Raw genomic sequence first — 17,219 nt, 5'->3', positions numbered from 1 at the left:
AGGAGGGAGATGGCAGTAGCCAAAACTGGAAATAGCTAGCTATCCTTCTGAGTGGCTCAGGCTCCCTGCTTTCTGCCCCCCCCCAACAGCCCTAATTTACCATCTCTGATTGGACAGTTGCTGTGTCCGCCCAGGGATCATAAATTTATGGTCAAGGTGTGGGATGGAAATGTTGTAAACAAGCTAATAAATGCTATTGTCCTTTAAAAAAACCCAAAATATTGCCCCTCCTCCATACCTGGTAAGCACAATTACTGCATTTTGAAGAGTGTGCCATCTGCACCGGCCCCTATAGTTAGACTGGGAAGAACCACATGGTCAGTTCCACTTCTGACTAGGGATAAGCATGCAGGAAGCCAGCATAATTTTTATGTTATTTTTAAAATGCATTTGTATCCCACCCTTCCTCTAAAGCAGGTCAAAGTGGCGTATATAGTTCTCCTTCTCCCCCATTTTATCCATACAGCAACCCTGTGAGGCAGGCTAGGCTGAGAGACAGCGATTGGCCCAAGGTGAGCTTTGCGGCTGAGTGGGGATTTGAACCCTGGTCTCTCAGGTCTTATTCTGATGGGCCCTAGATGGTTTGGAATGTGTGTGAGATAGATAGATAGATAGATAGATAGATAGATAGATAGATAGATAGATAAACAATGAACTTCAATGCTTTCAGTGAAATGCTTTGGATTACCTACTGTTAGCCGCAGATGTTCCAAGAGTCGCAGCAGCACAGTTGAAAGTTGTTGGTGATGCTGCACATTCCATATGACATGCCCATTCTTGCATCATAATAGGAGAGAGCACTGTTATGTAGATTCTCACAGTGAGGTTCAGGCCACTTACGCAAGGCCACTCTGGGCAAGAATGAGCTGCAGAAGCTCAACTTGTTGTTTCTAGAACACAATGGACACTCACCCTTTCCAGGTGGGTGGTGGTTACGGCCTCTTGCTCTGTTGCCATTCGTCAGACAGCTCTCACATAGTTGCTGGCCATTTGAGAATTCCCCCGGCTGGCGTGATCTCAGGGCGGGACTTCCTGACTGAACGCCAGCTTCAAACGGACCAATCAGAGGCCCCACCTGATGGGCAGTGCCTTGCTGGCAGGCCAGGCATTGGCTGCTGCCTGCTGCCATGCCCGGTCAGGCAGCAACGCTTTAAAAGGCCGACTGCGCTTACCTTCCGCAGTGCTGTTGGCTGAAGTGCTTTTATATTGAAAACGTCAGAAGTGAAAATGAGAAGCATCGTGAGGTGGGGAAGGGCCAGAGCTCAGTGGCAGAGCATGTGATGATATGATGAAAATAAAAACCCGCATCTTGTGCTTGCCATCTTCATGATGGCTGGGAAGGGCTTCTGCCTAAAACCCTAGAGAGCAGCATGCCTGTGTAGACATAACTGAGCAGCACCCCACATACAACTATGCTAGAAACTGAAGTCTGCAAACCATTAGCAATGCTATAAGCCACAGGGTGCCAGCTGCTGGAGTCAACCCAGATATTCCAGGGTTTCTAAAGAGATTTGTCTTTAGATTGGTCTATGTTTTTCTAACACCCCTTCAAACTATTAAAGCTCCTCTTAAGTACTAGAAATCAACAGTTGATTAAAACTTTTGGGTACATAAAACAGTTGTCTGACCCTTGTGCATAGCTTGTCAATATTTTAGTAGTCTGTTGCCATCTAGTGGGCTGTAGCTTTGTTAAGTCTCAGGAATGCTTTGGAGGATAGAAGTTGCCACCGTTCATAGGGCTTACTTCTTGAAGAGAAATGTGATCTTGAGACACATGGAATTGCTGTTCCCTTCCACCAACACACACACATTTGCACCCACCCACCCCGCTTGTTGGCTCCATCCAATGCAACACTGTTGTTCCTGTTTACATCACTGAGATAAGTAAATCAGAAAAGGGACTACACAAGTGTTGCCTTATTTTTTAAAGCAATTGCAAAGCTATGAGCCCCCCAGATCCTTCATCAACTTTATAGCTCAAACTAAAATAGACACTGCAGAATTGGAAAACGCATCCAGTTTTATTTTGCTGCCAGTTGTCATCCTAATCACTCTGCATCAGTGAAATGGACAGCTTTAAATATTTAAGTAACACAAAACAACTGTTCGGGTTAGGGAGATGGGTGGGAAAAAACCGCTGAATCTTTCCATTATATTAAAATAGCAGCTTCTGGTAACACTCACCCACATGAACTGCTTGCTTTGTCAGCACTGTCAGAAATCCAGATGATTAATGGGATAGCAGAACCAGCACCATACTAATCTTAAGAAGCTTCCATTCAATGCACTATTTTGCTTGGTATGTGAACAAATACCAGCTGCCACAGGGTGGACATGGTTTATAATTTAAAAGACCTTTCATGGAATGCTGTTTACTATACTGTACAAGTTGGCACTAAATTACTCTAATGCTGGGATGCAAAGGCCTGGACAACTAATTCTGCATGCCAAAAGGAGGTGTGTGCTGTGTTTCTCAAAGAATAGCCTGTCATGTTAAATAATAAACTGTATTTCAAAAACTAAGGGGATTTTCAAAAGCAGTTCACAAAATAGCATGGTGGCCTCTTTCTGGGTATGCATACCATTATTATTTTTTTAAATCATCACTCCCACTGGTCAGATCCAAGGCCTTAGATGTGCCTAAAGGAGGCCCTTGGATCTTAGTCATCGTATTTATGGTGATGCAAACAGCAGTGGAAATGGCAGCGAATACAGAATACTATAGCAATAATCTTTAAAAACAGAAACCTTTAATGCTAGTGGTGACAGAAGTAGCACAAGGGCTGCAGCAAGATGCATACATGACAAAAGGCATGTGATACCTATCCTACCAAGATACCTTTTCTCTTGAGCTTTAAAACAAAATGAAAAGTGAGAATCCCAAACACTGTTTTCTGATTAATCTCAAAACATCTAAAGCTCATGTTACTTGTTTATAGTATGACAGCATGTCATCTAAAGTTTGGTAAGCCGGCTGTTGATTTTGCAGTTCACTGTCATGTTCCTGAGTGGGGGGGAACTGATTGCTCTGTGAGCTGCTACTGAAAGGCTCAGTTGATGGGGATGGCAGGTTTCTTGTCAGGGTTTCTGTTTTTTCATATGAGGTTCCAGGCTTGTTCCAATTCTGGCTTCTAAAGTCATGCGTTCTCTTTTGACCCATAAAATAAGCAGAGGGAGGTGCAAATTCCGGATCTCGTTCATTTCTGAGATCTTCCTGCTTCTTTGACCACAGTCCAAAAGTGAATTCTATTAACGGGAAGGAGGGGAAAAAGAGCAAGCTCAAATTTATTTTATTTTTTACATACTATGCTTAACCATCAAACTCTTCCATTAACTCAATCTTGGTCACACTGTCGCATAGCCACAATAAACTAGAGAGGCAGAACTAACGAAGAAAACACACATTTTAATGCTATGAATGTGTCAACATTCCTCTTGCATGGTGTGCCCTCTAGTGGTTTTGGTAGGGAATAAATATTTTGAGAACAAAGTCGCCGGTTGAAATAAGTTCTTATTTCAGGTGACAATTTTTCACTAAAAAGTCCTCAAGGGAATCAAGGAGCACAACAGAGAGAAGGTAAGGCTAAAATGTTTTCCATTTTTGCCTAATGAATAGAGAGGTAGCATAGCCTTCTCCCCAAACACCTTAGATTTGAATCCACAGGAAATGTTATGCCTTCCCCCCCCCCCTATGCAGGACTATTACAACATGAAATTCCTTCACCAGCCCACCGAAGCAGAGATTATACTGACACAGTATGAGCAGCTCACCATTCAAAGGTTTTTTTATACCATGCTAAGCTGATGCACATTTCAAGTCTTTACCTTTGCCTCTATCCCACTCTCGGACATAGGGCACGCCAGGCTTTGTATCTTTCCTTTCCTGAATGATCACTTCCACTTTTCTATTTTCCGCGGAAACCCTTGGCACTTCAATGGGCTTGGATTCAGCTGCTGCTGGCATAGCAACTTCTTCTGTTTTAGTGGAGAATAAAGGTTATTAAAACAAATGTTACTCTGAGCCAGGAGATAATTCAACAAGCTACTGCCATGCTACAAGTTGACACTCTGAAGCATTACCTAATGGGGGGGTGGGGGTGGAAGCATCTCACTGGGATGTTCCCTCCCCACCCCGCAAAGAAAACTGCTGTAGATAAAATCACGACAAAGCAAGAAAGTGAAGAAAAAATAAATTAAACCCCTAGCATTTCAATAGATAGCTCAAATGTTGCTTAGCAATGTATCTTTTAAAGGCTGCATTGGAATAACAAGGGGGGGGGACTAAGCAAGACTGGAAATATTCCACTATAGTTTCCTAGACTTCAGATAACTTTTGGCCCTGCAGATGTTGCTGAACCACAGCTTCTAACAGCAATAGGAAGCATGGCTAATGGCCAGGGAGTTGTAGTTCAGCAGCATCTGCTGGGTCAAAGGTTCCTTCTACTTTCCCCAATTGTTTTATATCACAGGTGGGGAACTTCCAGTCCATGGGCCCTTCTTGGCCTGCCATGCCCTCTCCCCATAACTACGCCCACCCATCAGCATGGCAGTGTTGAATCCTGAATAGGTTCCACTGCCCTGTTCCCAGCTGCAAGCAGCATCATGCAGCAGGATGTAATATGCTGATGAGCAGAGATTAAAGCCCTTTCCTTTCTCCTTCAAGCAGGGAGTGAAGGGGCATTACTGCTACTGCCCGCCCACTTAAAGTAGAACAAAGCACCACTGGAACCAGGAGAGGAGAGACTGATTCAAACAGCACTTTGAAAAGCTGCAGAGGGGATTTTGATGGGTGGCCAGTTTTGTGTACCTGTCAAATTTTACTCACACGGTTGATACTGATAAAAATCTGGACCATGGAGTCAAAAAGGTTCTCCACCTGGTTCTATACTGAGCATGCATCATGACCTTCACTTTTGCCAGGCTTCACCAGTCCTACAGAAGCCAATTAACAATGGCAACAGAAAGTGCCTTGAAGTAGATGGAAATAATCCTAATAATTTTAATGAAGACTAACAAAGGCTTCTGAATATCTGACAAATGAGAAAGTTTGGAGACTAGGCACAGATGGCATATATGAGCTCTGAATTGGAAAAAAATAAATAAAGTTTAGCCGTATCAGTACGTCCCACAATCCTCTGATTCCCCCCCCCCCCAACATGCATTCTCTAAGTGAACATCTTTCTCTACTCTTCTCAAAAGCTGCAACATCATATTGGACTCAAGGTTTTATCTGAGCAAGCCATACTCTGAGAAGTCCCAATGAAATCATGGCTAACTTAAGTCAATTTATTTCAATGGGTCTTCTCGCGAGTGTTGCTTAGTCAGATATAACCCTCAGAAAATGGATTCTGAATACCATCTGGGGAAAAAATGCAATACAATAGAGATGAAATATTGGTCTTATGATCAGCGTTTAACGAGGTCCTCATTAACAGTTCAGCTTTATGAATGCAGATGTGGCTCCTTTGTTCTCTGCATTTAAGGAAAGTAATTTATAGAGAAAGTACCTCCATTTTCCTTTGTGTCACCTTCTTTCAATCGCTTTTTCGCTCGAAGCTTGGACAGCCTGGCTTCCAAAACAGCCTTACGTTTCTCTGCTAAATGTTCACGTTTTGCTCTCTGGTCTGTAGTCTTAGAACAGTCAATGACAATTGATTTATGTAGTCAGTAGCAAGTGATTTACGTTGCTATTTCCAATAATTCACTGCTTACAATCACACACAGACACTACTTAACAGCCATGTAGTTTACTTCAACCCATCTCCCCCCCCCCCATATTTTTCAAATCCAAACTCTGATATTGCAAATACTTCTGTAAGTGGCCAAATAATTACTAAGGCATGATAATAAAACCTTGGTATGATCAAATCTTATTTCAGAGACAGTCTTAAAACAAACAGTAGGGCGTACAAGTTTTTCATTGCAGCCACACAACTAAAGGTATTGGGTTTAGAAGGAAATGAGTATTTTAAATCGAAGTCACACTAAGAAATCTATTTGGGAAACTTGAGCTTCTGCATAATTTTCTGCACCTAAACCTAAAGAATAAACTGCAACCCATTTTGAAGTTTTAATCTCCCTACATTTGCACACGTGGAGATTCATTACCCACAGATGTCACAATAATAATTCGGACACATATTGGCAGTTCTTGATTCAGCTACGATTACTACACGTCTTTCAAAAGGCTGGCACTGGACATTTTAGGTTACTGCTCATATGCACCAACCATACAATACCCAAGGAAAAGCTCCACAGTGGAACATATATTTCCCCCCAGCACAATTGTAAACACTTAAACTTCATACCTGTTCTCTTAGCATTTCTAAGGTTTCCATTTGCTTTCTCCTCAAAGCTTGATCACGGGCAAAGGCAAAGTAACCAACACCAAGCTGTCTGGCCTCTGAAAGGAAGATGTTTTTGTACAGTGTTATGAATTCATCCTGCATTAAACTACAGGGATATTGGGACACAGAGAGTTACCTCTTAGGATGATATTCAACACTAGTCACAGGAACACAGAAGAGTACTGAATCAGATGACCAATGCATCTAGCTCTGTTTTACCTAGAGTGACCTGCCGTTCTCCAGGGCTGCAGACAGGAGTCTTTCCTATCCCTCCCTGGAGATGCCAGGGAATTAAGCAGGGATCTTTTGAAAAAAGAAAGCATGTGTTCTACCACTGACCTACAGCCCTCCCTAGGCAAAGGATGACAGTGCTTGCTTAAGTCAGTTTTCAATGAAGCGGAATAGTAACCTGTTTATTACACCTCTAAATACACACAGATTACTCACATCACAACAATCTTAACCATCTTTTTTCAATGGACTTCCCCCACTTTCAACGGATGAAGGATGGGGACAGAGAATTTCTACTCTTCTGACAGTAATCACTCTGGATCGAGTTTAAACTTTTTATGATTTTATTGTATGACTTTATGTTTTTATATATTGTTGTAAACTGCTGTGATATATTTTATGATACAGCAGTATATAAACATTTTAATCACTAATTAGGTAAAGATGTGTGATGTATTATTATTATATGTGCTATAAGTTCACAGGACTTCCCAGTTTCCCCCACATTTAATTATAGCATCCTCTGAATTCTGCACGCTGATGATCACCATGCTAAAAAAATCAGGATATGGCCTTGATCGAGAAGATATACTGAACTGAATCTATTTATGCAATGGAAGTAGAAGCGCACCTCATTTCTCAAGGCAGATCTGCATGCACAGTAAGAATACACACCATTTTCTCTAATGTCCTCATAATGCATTGGTCCCATAGGTTTCTTTAGGGCTTCTTCTTCTTCCCTTTCCCACTGCTGACGCTGAAGCTCCTTTCTCATATCTTCAGACAACAAAGTCTTCTCTTCTGTCATTTGCCTAAGGGGGGAGGGGAAGCATCCCTTAAGAGTTTGTGAGTGAGAAATGGTTGTAAAACCTACCAATCCCAAAACCAATTAAGTATATCCTATCTAAAAGCACAATGCCATGTAACAGCAGCTCTCTAAGAGCCGTAGAGCAGTGTTCCCCAACCTTGGGCCTCCAGCTGTTTTTGGACTACAACTCCCATAATCCCTAGCTAGCAAGACCAGTGGTCAGGGATGATGGGAACTGTAGTCCAAAAACAGCTAGAGGCCCAAGGTTGGGGAACACTGCCTTAGAGCACCTCTGGGTAGATATTCTGCTGAACTGCCAAGACACTTGCAGAGCAGCCACCAAAAAGCATTTCTCTACATGTCCTTTGAGTTGTACATTCTACAATATAAAGGGATTGTAATTACTTGATACTGTAAATTGTTACATAGCTTTCAGAAACTATTTCAAGGGAGCAATGTGCTGCTGACACGGTACTGTAAAGTCCTGCCTTAAAAAGCATTTCATTCGTTATCTAAAAAATAAAAATGTTAAGAGAAAAAACTGGAAAATTCCTAAAAATATATGAAATAGCTCCTCCCACTGCCAAGGGTTCACATTTCTCTGCAGAAGGCACTCTCTTCATAGGAAGCAAAGATGGAATAAAAAGAAGATAAAGCAATTGGCAAGCTACCCTCATCAGATCAACAGAGTTACATTTCAATATCTTTTTATTTTTCCTACTTAGCTATGGAAAAAAATGAATGAGCCAATTACTTTATAACTCATGCGATTAGTTTCCCTAAAATTTCCATTTTGCCCGGTTATCATAAGACTTAATAGTGGAAAAACAAATCAAGTTCTACTTAATAGAACATTATGTCCTTGACTTGATCAAAAAGCTTTGAAATGCATTTATCCAAGAACAGAAAATGCCAGACTCCTCTAAGTTTCATTAGGACACATTAAAATTCAATTTTATTGCCCACAGACTGTCTCACCAGAGTGGTGCATGCTATGGTTATCTCCCGCTTGGACTACTGCAATGCGCTCTACGTGGGGCTACCTTTGAAGGTGACCCAGAAACTACAACTACTCCAGAATGTGGCAGCTAGACTGGTGACTGGGAGTGGCTGCAGAAACCATATGACACCGGTCCTGAAAGACCTACATTGGCTCCCAGTATATTTCCGGCGAAAAAATTAGTCACCCCTGATTTCCCCAAGCTGATCCTCGACAAGAAGCATTATAATATTGCTAACTTGGCTGCAAACACAGATTTGACCAGAATGCACAGACAAATTTGTCAACTTGCTCATCTCCTAGAAGCTTTTTCATGTATTTATGTAGAATTTGTTCTCTACAAAAAAAATCAAGTGTCCTCTTAGCTCAAACGAAACAAGATTCGTCAGGAACCTGTGCAGGGCTTAGGACATGGGGTAAAGAAACAGCTGGATGTACTCTTCTGTGAACACAGAACATTTTCCATCAGAGTCCAACTGGCCAAGTACCCATACCCCACCATGTCAGGACTGGTCGTTGTCCTCTTCAGATCACCACAGAAACGCTTCTTGTTCTTTTATAAAACTTTTTATTGCGTATTAACAAAACATTCTTATAAACAGTTCTTAACTATTATTCCTCAGAGTCACTACTTTCAGATACCTTCTGAGCTCTGCTTCTCCATGACCAGCCACTCTCAAAATGGCGAAGGCGCCTTTCCCTTCGCTTTCCCGCTCTTTTTTCTAACCTCCTGGCTAGAGCTGGCTTGTATCTCCCCTCCTCCGAATCTGAGCTAGAACTTAACCCTTGCCTTTCCTGTGAACAGCCGGTCCCTCCCTGTTGTTCCTCTTGCTCCCTTCTATTAGATTCACTGCTCTCCTCCCCCCCTTGGGGAATGCTTTCTCCCTCTGATAAACTGAAAACCTCTAACTCTTCCCTGACATCACCCCCTCCCCTAAGCCCCCCTTCCTCCTCCTCGCTCTCCTCTGTTTCTGAAGGACCGAACCCTATGAACTCTTCTTCCTTGCTATCTGTCTCTTCAAAAATTTCTTGAAGATGCCAGTTCTGGGGTTTTGGCTTGTGGGGATATCTTCTATGAAATTCTCTCTGCAATTCTGGAACGTTAATTTTTTCTGCTGGTTCCCATGAGTTCTCAGACTCATCTAACCCTTTCCATGCAACCAAATACTGTAATTTCCTCCTACTTATTCTCGAGTCTAATATTTCTTCCACTTCGGTCTCCGCTTCCCCCATCATGGTGGGAAAAGGAGGTGGTTCCCTTGAAATTTGATACTTATGTGCTGGTACAAACACTGACAATAAAGATCTATGAAATACAGGGTGTATTCTCATATTTTCAGGCAAATGAAGCTTGAAAGCGACTGGGTTAATTTGAGCCTTTACTTGGAAAGGTCCCAATCTCCTTGGTTCTAGCTTTTTACACTTCCCTCGTATTGGTAGTCCCTTGGTAGACAGCCATACCCAGCTCCCTACTTGGATTTCTTCCCCAACTCGCCGGTGCCTATCTGCAGCTTTCTTGTAAGCCTCTTTAGCTTCTTCCAAATCCTCTTTCAATATCACATGAATGCACCTCAACTCCTCTATCATTTGTTCTGCTGCTGGTACTGCTAACTGCTCCTCTTGACCTGGGAATGCCCTTGGGTGCAAGCCATAGTTTGCCACAAATGGGGCTCTGCCCGTAGACACATGCATTGCATTATTATACGCAAACTCTGCTAGACTCAACTTCTCTAACCACCCGCTCTGCTGATAACCAGCATAACACCTCAGATATTGTTGTAGTGTTGCATTCGTTCTTTCAGCTTCCCCATTGGTTTGCGGGTGTCTCGCTGACGTGAGGCTTAGCTCCACATCTAGTAACTGCATTAACCTCTTCCAAAATTGTGATGTAAATTGGGCCCCTCTATCTGAAATGATTTGTGATGGCATACCATGCAACCTAAAAATGAAAGAAAACAACAGCTATTTAATTTAGTACAAGCATCACATCACCTCTTCCCCTGAAGCTCTTTATCCATTTGAAGCAGATGTGGCAAATCTTTCTTCATACAGCGTCTAGAACGGCCCAAGGAATCCACATAATCTACCCTAGAATTAAATGTAAAATCAGCTTTATACAGAAGTAACAGTCTGATTTATAACTTAGAAAATAAGGAAACAAATACATACATGTAATATGCATGCTTTGCATAGAACAATCCTTTAGTTACCTCACCATAAATGTTAGCAGTCACAAGTTTAACAGAGCACCATTTCTCCCCCCCCCCCAACATTTATGAGAGTCACCATTTCTAAAACTCACTGTAATTCAGCTGCTAGCTTTTGTGATAAGGTAGTTAAAGAACCATTAAAAATGTACAATAGCATGCATCTAAACTGGCACACTGTGCCTGCTCCCTGTGGCGAAAATAATGATGCAGCATTGACTTCCCACACAAGTATTAAATTTGAAACAATATTTTTCAAGACTCATTTAATGATCGCTTCTGCATTTGTTCCACTATTTTAATGAAAGCTGAACACAAATGCAAAGCAGAAGGTCTGTCAATGTTCTTTTTATGTAAAATGGTTTCTCAGTTACTTCTCTTATCGAAAACTGTTCAAGATCCAGACAAGTACAGTAGCAGTAAATGCTGTCCATTAAGAGTGGCAGTAATATTTGGTGTTTAATGCTCCAAATTATTTAGAGTGCACAGACACATAGCTGTCCAAAGTGCTGATGGGCCCAGCATGCAGTGCTAATTATTAGCTATCAATGAGTTATGCTTTCATTATGTTGCTTTTTCCAAGAATGCCAAGGACCCAGGAGTAGCTCTCTCTATCTCTACTCACCCCCCAGGAGCACCTACTGGTAGGTATCCAATTCTGTTTATCAGTTTTTTTCCAACTCTGGGGGCCGATTTGGGGGCAGGCGGGAAGAGAAACCTTGCAGCATCTCAACACTTTTCTTACACATTCACTGACTGTCCAGAAAACAATTTATGAGTTGTTTGTAGTACTAAGGTGACTGTTTGCAAGATGCATGCTTTTACAACTAAAGTAAATTTAAATATCTAGAAATTTAACTTCTGTAACACAAGCTTAAATACAGCAGCTCCAGGCAAGCCAGGAAAATAGCAGTTGTGATCTTATGGGCCAAACAAGTTCACAGAAGTCTTAAGAGAGACTGACAAATATCAATGCTTTTAAAAAGTATGCACTTTTGTTTTATGAAAATATTGCTACTAAAAAGGGAAAGGTGGCTGTTTATCTAAGAGATGTGTATACATCTGATAGGAGAGCAGGGAACAGAATTTCAGCTGGTTGATTTAATGGCTTCTGCATATGAATCAAACTTAAAAATGCTGTTCAAAAAATATTATGACTGAACTCTATTCTAAATGGAGGAGGGGGTGAAATTCATGCAGCATCTAACCAAGGAAAACGTACAATTGAATCACCCTTAATATGAAAAACAATGTTGATTATTTAGCATCTTTTCATCATTACTTTGGACTCCCTCACACCTCCCCCACACACTTGCATATTTATAAAATTATTTCCAAGCAAATTATCATTTTGTTCATAGTCTTTAAATTCAGTCATTAACATCTAATTAATCAACATTGTTTTATTAAATATGTTTTTTGTATCGAAAAACCTTAATAAATATATATTAAAAAAATATATATGAAAAAGCATAGTCTACTGGAAATTCTTTTGCAAGGAAAACTCATGGAATACTGTTTCCTTATAGGTAAGAAAGTTAACTATAGATTCGTAGTATCCTTCACTTAAGAGATGCTCTCTGTGCGGGAGGTGGTATGGGAATGATGGTAGTAATTGCAGAGAAATAATAGAAAACAAGATTGAACCACCACAATGCTACCACAAACCATTCTTCAGTGGGGTCCTGAGGAGGTGGAATTTCTGCTTCAGAAAGTCTCTCTTCCTCCCTGTTTGCCTTCTCTGCTGCCTTTCTAGCAGCTTCATTTGCACACAGCTCCTGTACTTCTCTCCGTTTGTCTATAATCTTCTGGGTGAAATCCACAAGGTACAAATCCTCAGTTTCTTCATCTAAAACAGAAAAATCAATCTGTAAATGACAGATATCAAAAGGACCCAGCCGAGAGAGGAGTCAATATAAAATTGCAGCAATCAGCTCTACCGCTGCCAACAATGCCCTTGACTACGCTACATGACAATGTGCAGAAAACAGAGTCTGACAAGCAATCCTAGGGAGATAGTTGCCAATTTTGCTGTACATAAAGAAGAAGGCTTTCACTCACCTGGAAAGTCTCCTTTTGTCATCTTCTCATAGAGCTGTGCTTTCTCTTCTAGTTTCTGCCTACAAAACACAGGAACACATCCCTTTCAGTTAACCATGAGAAAGCAAGAAGTCTTTTGCCATTACGGATATGGGAGAAGGATTTCATTTCTTACGTCATTGCCTGCAGTCAAGGCTGCTTCCTCTTAAGGCAGCCTATGCGACCTAAACCAACAGCAACAGGGGCATTTTTGATTCCCAAGGGTAGAATGGTGAGAATACTGGGTCACTACTGCTGTAGCTGTGGACAGAACAGCAACATCCTCCACACAATCATGGGCATGCATATATACAAGGACCTCTCAGGAGGAATCACATGGAGGCAATTTTACTTTTTAAAAAAGAGGCTATAGTGCTTTCCTAGAGGCCCAGAAGGCAATAATCAAAGCCATGGACACTATCAAAACATAGCAATGCTAGGGAGAAACTTTGTTTGGTTTAATAAAGCAACTTATTTTGGTAGAAACAACAGGAGCCCTAGCTGCAAGCACAATTCTCTGTTCTCTGTGCACATTGCTTCCTTCCTTGTTCCTTCCTTTTCTGTAATGCCACAGTTTTTAATGAATTTGCCTGTGCGTTCCAAGCCATTTGTTCCTTAGCGCCCTCAGGAACAAGGAGATGGGAAAAGAGGGATACTACTAGTTCCAGTTGGAAAGACACCAAACCTCCAAGAATGTGATGCTGTACATAATTGTCGAAATGCAAAGCGTGTTACACTGCCCTCACACGGAGAATGAAGGACATTACTTATTCTTCTTATTTGCAGATAGACTTCAATCCTGAGCACTTCCTAGGGACGAACGACCCACTGAAGTGAACTAAGCCTTCTGAGCAAAACTGCTTATGAGCATCCTACAAAGTTGGGGACGTATTTCAAGGGAGCATATGCCTGAATCTGAACTCTCTCATGTGCAAACTGTCTGATAAATCACACCCTTAGAAATGGACTTCAGGTGTATTTTAACAGGCAACCTGTGGCATCAGATGCACAAATGATTACACACTGGGTGTCAGAGAAGTCATTGTCTATAGCACAGGCATTCAAGCCTAGGGTTGCTAAAGTTCAGAACTAATTTCAGAAGCAGAAACTGAGCATCAGTTCTGAAGCACACAGTCCTATTTTACATTTGTTCAGTGTATGATATGTAACCAGACTAATAAAATTTTAGGTCTTCCCTTCTCAGAAGTATTACCTTGATTTGTCCAATGTTTGTTGCTCTTCTATCTTTTGTTCAGCATCTTTCTCAGAACGATCTGAAACACCTTTATTCTGTTTAGTCCAAATGTTCGGCTTCTGTAACATTAAATTTTCAAAACGAAACATAAATACTATACCAGAGTTCAGTTATGACAAATAGTCATAGAATCCAACACCTCCATTGTCAGAGGCAGCATGCTTTTGAACATGAGTCGCTGAAAACTGCAAGAGGGGAGTGTGATGTTCCACTCAGATTCTACTTGTGTGCTTCCCAAAGGCATCTGGTTGGCTACTGTGAGAACAGGATGCTGGACTAGATGGACTTTTGACCTGATCCAGCAGGCTTTTATTTTTTTGTTTTAAAAAAAGATAGATCTTCCATCAACTAGGCTCCAGTACTGGCCAGTTCTTAATACATCAGAGCTCAGGTGTGTGACATAAGGCCCCTAGCCTATATCCAGCGCACCAAAGCTTTCCATCCCTACAAAACTCTTCCTAAATGTAATAAATGGTTTGCAAGTAAGTTGCCTAACAGTAGCATGGGGTTCTACAGACCCTCCTTCTTAAAACAAAAAGGTCTATTCTGTAGTATAGAAAAGTACAGAATTATTGAATGTCAGTTTACACAATTCTTCAAATTGCATCTTTTTAGCTCATTAGCCTTGAGCATGTTACATTTCTGGAAACTACTGTTCAGAATTTCAGGCAGCTGTTCAAGGAGAAGATCACTCTTGAATTAGAGTCCCACTGAATTCAACAAGGTTATTAAGTTGTAGGCTGCAATCCTATGTACAATTCCCATTGAATTCAGCAAACATATTTCTGAGCAGATAGTTATAGGATTGAATTGTAAACAAACTCTACCTTGTTTGTTGCTTTAGGTTTTACAGGGACTCCAGCATCTTTCAGAAGTTTTTCTTTTTTGAATTCTTCCTGTTTTCTGAAAAGTTCAGCTTTCAAGTCTATGAGCTGCATCAAGCACAGTGAAAAAGAAAGACAATTTTCCCTTTAGCAAGACAATAAAGAACTTTAAATGAGTCTCGGTGGAAAAGAACATAAATTTGCAACTACTGTATAGTCCAGCAACTGAAATACTTACAGCCTTGAGAAATTAAAATACTGGTAAGGTGACCAGCGCAAATGCATATAAAGTGAGGGTTAACAAAACTTTACCCCATACGATGTTTGGTTAGAAATATACGCAATATAATATAGGAGTAATAAGCAGTTCTAGATTCAGATGTTCTTTAATCTATAGCTTTACAAAAAGACAAGGACTGGTATTTGATTACCTCAGATAAAACTTGATTATTTTGAAAACTCAATTGATATGCCACACTTGCATTGACTGGGATCATTCTTGGAAGCAAAGGAAAAATGGGTCACCTGATGTTATTTCCCTCCTATCACAGTGCTTCTTGGGAGGGGGGTGAGGATGTAAGAACACAACTTACCAAGCCGAAAAGGTTTCCAACCTCCAATTTAAAACACTAAATTGCAACACAGTTTATTTTATGGAACATTATAGCATACACTGTCATTTTTAATCAATCATTTTAAAAAAAGATTTGCAGAGGGGATTGATGAGATTGTCAGTCCCACCTCACTCTCCCAATCAATAAACTTGATCAAGCAGAATATTTATATTCATAAGAGAATATATAACATCATCTTATCAGACATTGAACATTCCTACCCAAGTGTTTCTTTTATGCAAAAACCCCTAAAAATGTGAATAAAAATTTACCCGAGCATTCTGCAACACAGCAGTGGGATAGCTCAGGTGTCTGACCGACTGCTCAGAATTTTCATGTATAATAATAATAATAATTTTTATACCCCGCCCATCTGACTGGGTTTCCCCAGACACTCTGGGCAGCTTCCAGCAAAATATTAAAATACAATAATTCATCAAATATTAAAGTTTCCCTAAACAGGGCTGCTTTCAAATGTCTTCTGAAAGTCAGATAGTTGTTTATTTCTTTGACATCTGATGGGAGGGCATTCCATAGGGTGGGTGCAACTACCCAAAAGGCCATCTGCCTGGTTCCCTCTAACTTCGCTTCTCGCAGTGAGGGAACTGCCAGAAGGCCCTTGGCACTGGACCTCAGCGTCCAGGCAGAATAATGGGGGTGGAGACGCTCCTTCAGGTATACTGGGCCGAAGCCGTTTAGGGCTTTAAAGGTCAGCACCAACACTTTGAATTGTGCCCAGAAATGTACTGGGAGCCAATGGTGGGATCACTTCTAAAAACACTGGTCTGTACTTCACTTAAGAGTAGTACATTCTGGTTGGATTGAATGAACAGGTCCGATAGCTGTCTACATCAACAGCATAAAAATCTTATTGTACTCTGGGTAGCTAAAACATTTTTAAATGAAGGTGTGAGCTAAAAATGATCCTAAAACCGAATTGGGTTTCCGCTCCCCTTAGCAACGCTTTCTGAAATATTTGAATTATCAGGACATGGAAAGAGCTGGAAAATTACATTCTCATCAGGACCTCTTTGCATTTAAAGAGCCCAGGAACTGTCAAGATGGTCTTGACAATCTGAAAGGTTCACCATCAAGGGAGGCCCTTGGGATTAGCAGAGGAGTGGAGGTGTATGAGAAAAGGGGCTTAATTTATACCTGGTGCTCAACCCTAATGTCGAAAGGTAGATATTCTTACTACACCCCCCCCCCTTTCAACCCTAAAGTCCCGAGGCAGGTTACAGCATTAAAACCACAATATTAACAACAATGTAAAGCAACTTACAACCATAAAAATTAAAAAAGACAAGTAAATTTGAGCGTAAGGGCGCATGTAAAGTGGCATAAAGAAACCATTTGTTTTCCACAGCTTAGCCTGGGGGGCTCACAATCTGTGCAAGGGCGGCAACAACTTCTGTCATGCAAAAGGTAGTAATGCTGGGTTTTCCAAGTACCCCCGAGCATGTGCAGAGCGCCCCCCTTCCACCAGAGGCTGGGCCTTCCAGCTCAGCCCCCCTTTGTAGGGTAAGAAGGGCAAAGGTGGCGGTGTGTGTGTGTGTGTGTGTGTGTGTCCGGGACCCTATGGGCTTCCTCCCCGTTTCGCCACTCACCGAGGAAACCGTAACATCCAGCGGCTTCTTCTTCCTGTCCATGCTGTCGCCGGCCGCCCCAGCGACAGCCGATAACAAGCGACGCGGAGACAGTAAACAAAACGAAACGAAACCCCGTCTCCGGATACTTCCGGCTTCAGGCGCGACGTAAAGCGCGAACCCGGCTTCCGGGATGGAGACGGCTGCTTTAGTACCGCCGCTTACGACAGTGTCGTAATGGGGGAGAAAGGCTTTGCGGCGCGAGGTG

At 41.5% G+C, this 17,219-nt stretch overlaps 1 protein-coding gene across 1 annotated transcript; it reads right to left on the bottom strand.

Moving 5' to 3' along the window:
- Positions 1-2,728: 2,728 nt before the first annotated feature.
- CCDC174 (coiled-coil domain containing 174) lies at positions 2,729-17,103 on the bottom strand. The gene is made up of 11 exons (XM_028719261.2): positions 16,973-17,103; positions 14,755-14,859; positions 13,886-13,986; positions 12,655-12,713; positions 12,262-12,442; positions 10,379-10,474; positions 7,254-7,390; positions 6,309-6,403; positions 5,508-5,631; positions 3,826-3,975; positions 2,729-3,246 (listed from the first exon to the last, which is right to left on the bottom strand). Exons 1-11 carry the CDS (start codon positions 17,012-17,014, stop codon positions 2,921-2,923), a joined length of 1,416 nt encoding a protein of 471 aa, XP_028575094.2. The 5' UTR covers positions 17,015-17,103; the 3' UTR covers positions 2,729-2,920.
- Positions 17,104-17,219: the final 116 nt, after the last annotated feature.

This window comes from Podarcis muralis, chromosome 2 (assembly GCF_964188315.1).
Source record: "Podarcis muralis chromosome 2, rPodMur119.hap1.1, whole genome shotgun sequence".
Lineage (NCBI taxonomy): Eukaryota > Metazoa > Chordata > Lepidosauria > Squamata > Lacertidae > Podarcis > Podarcis muralis.
The sequence above is the reverse complement of the archived record's forward strand: the minus strand, read 5'-3'. Positions and strand labels throughout refer to the sequence as shown.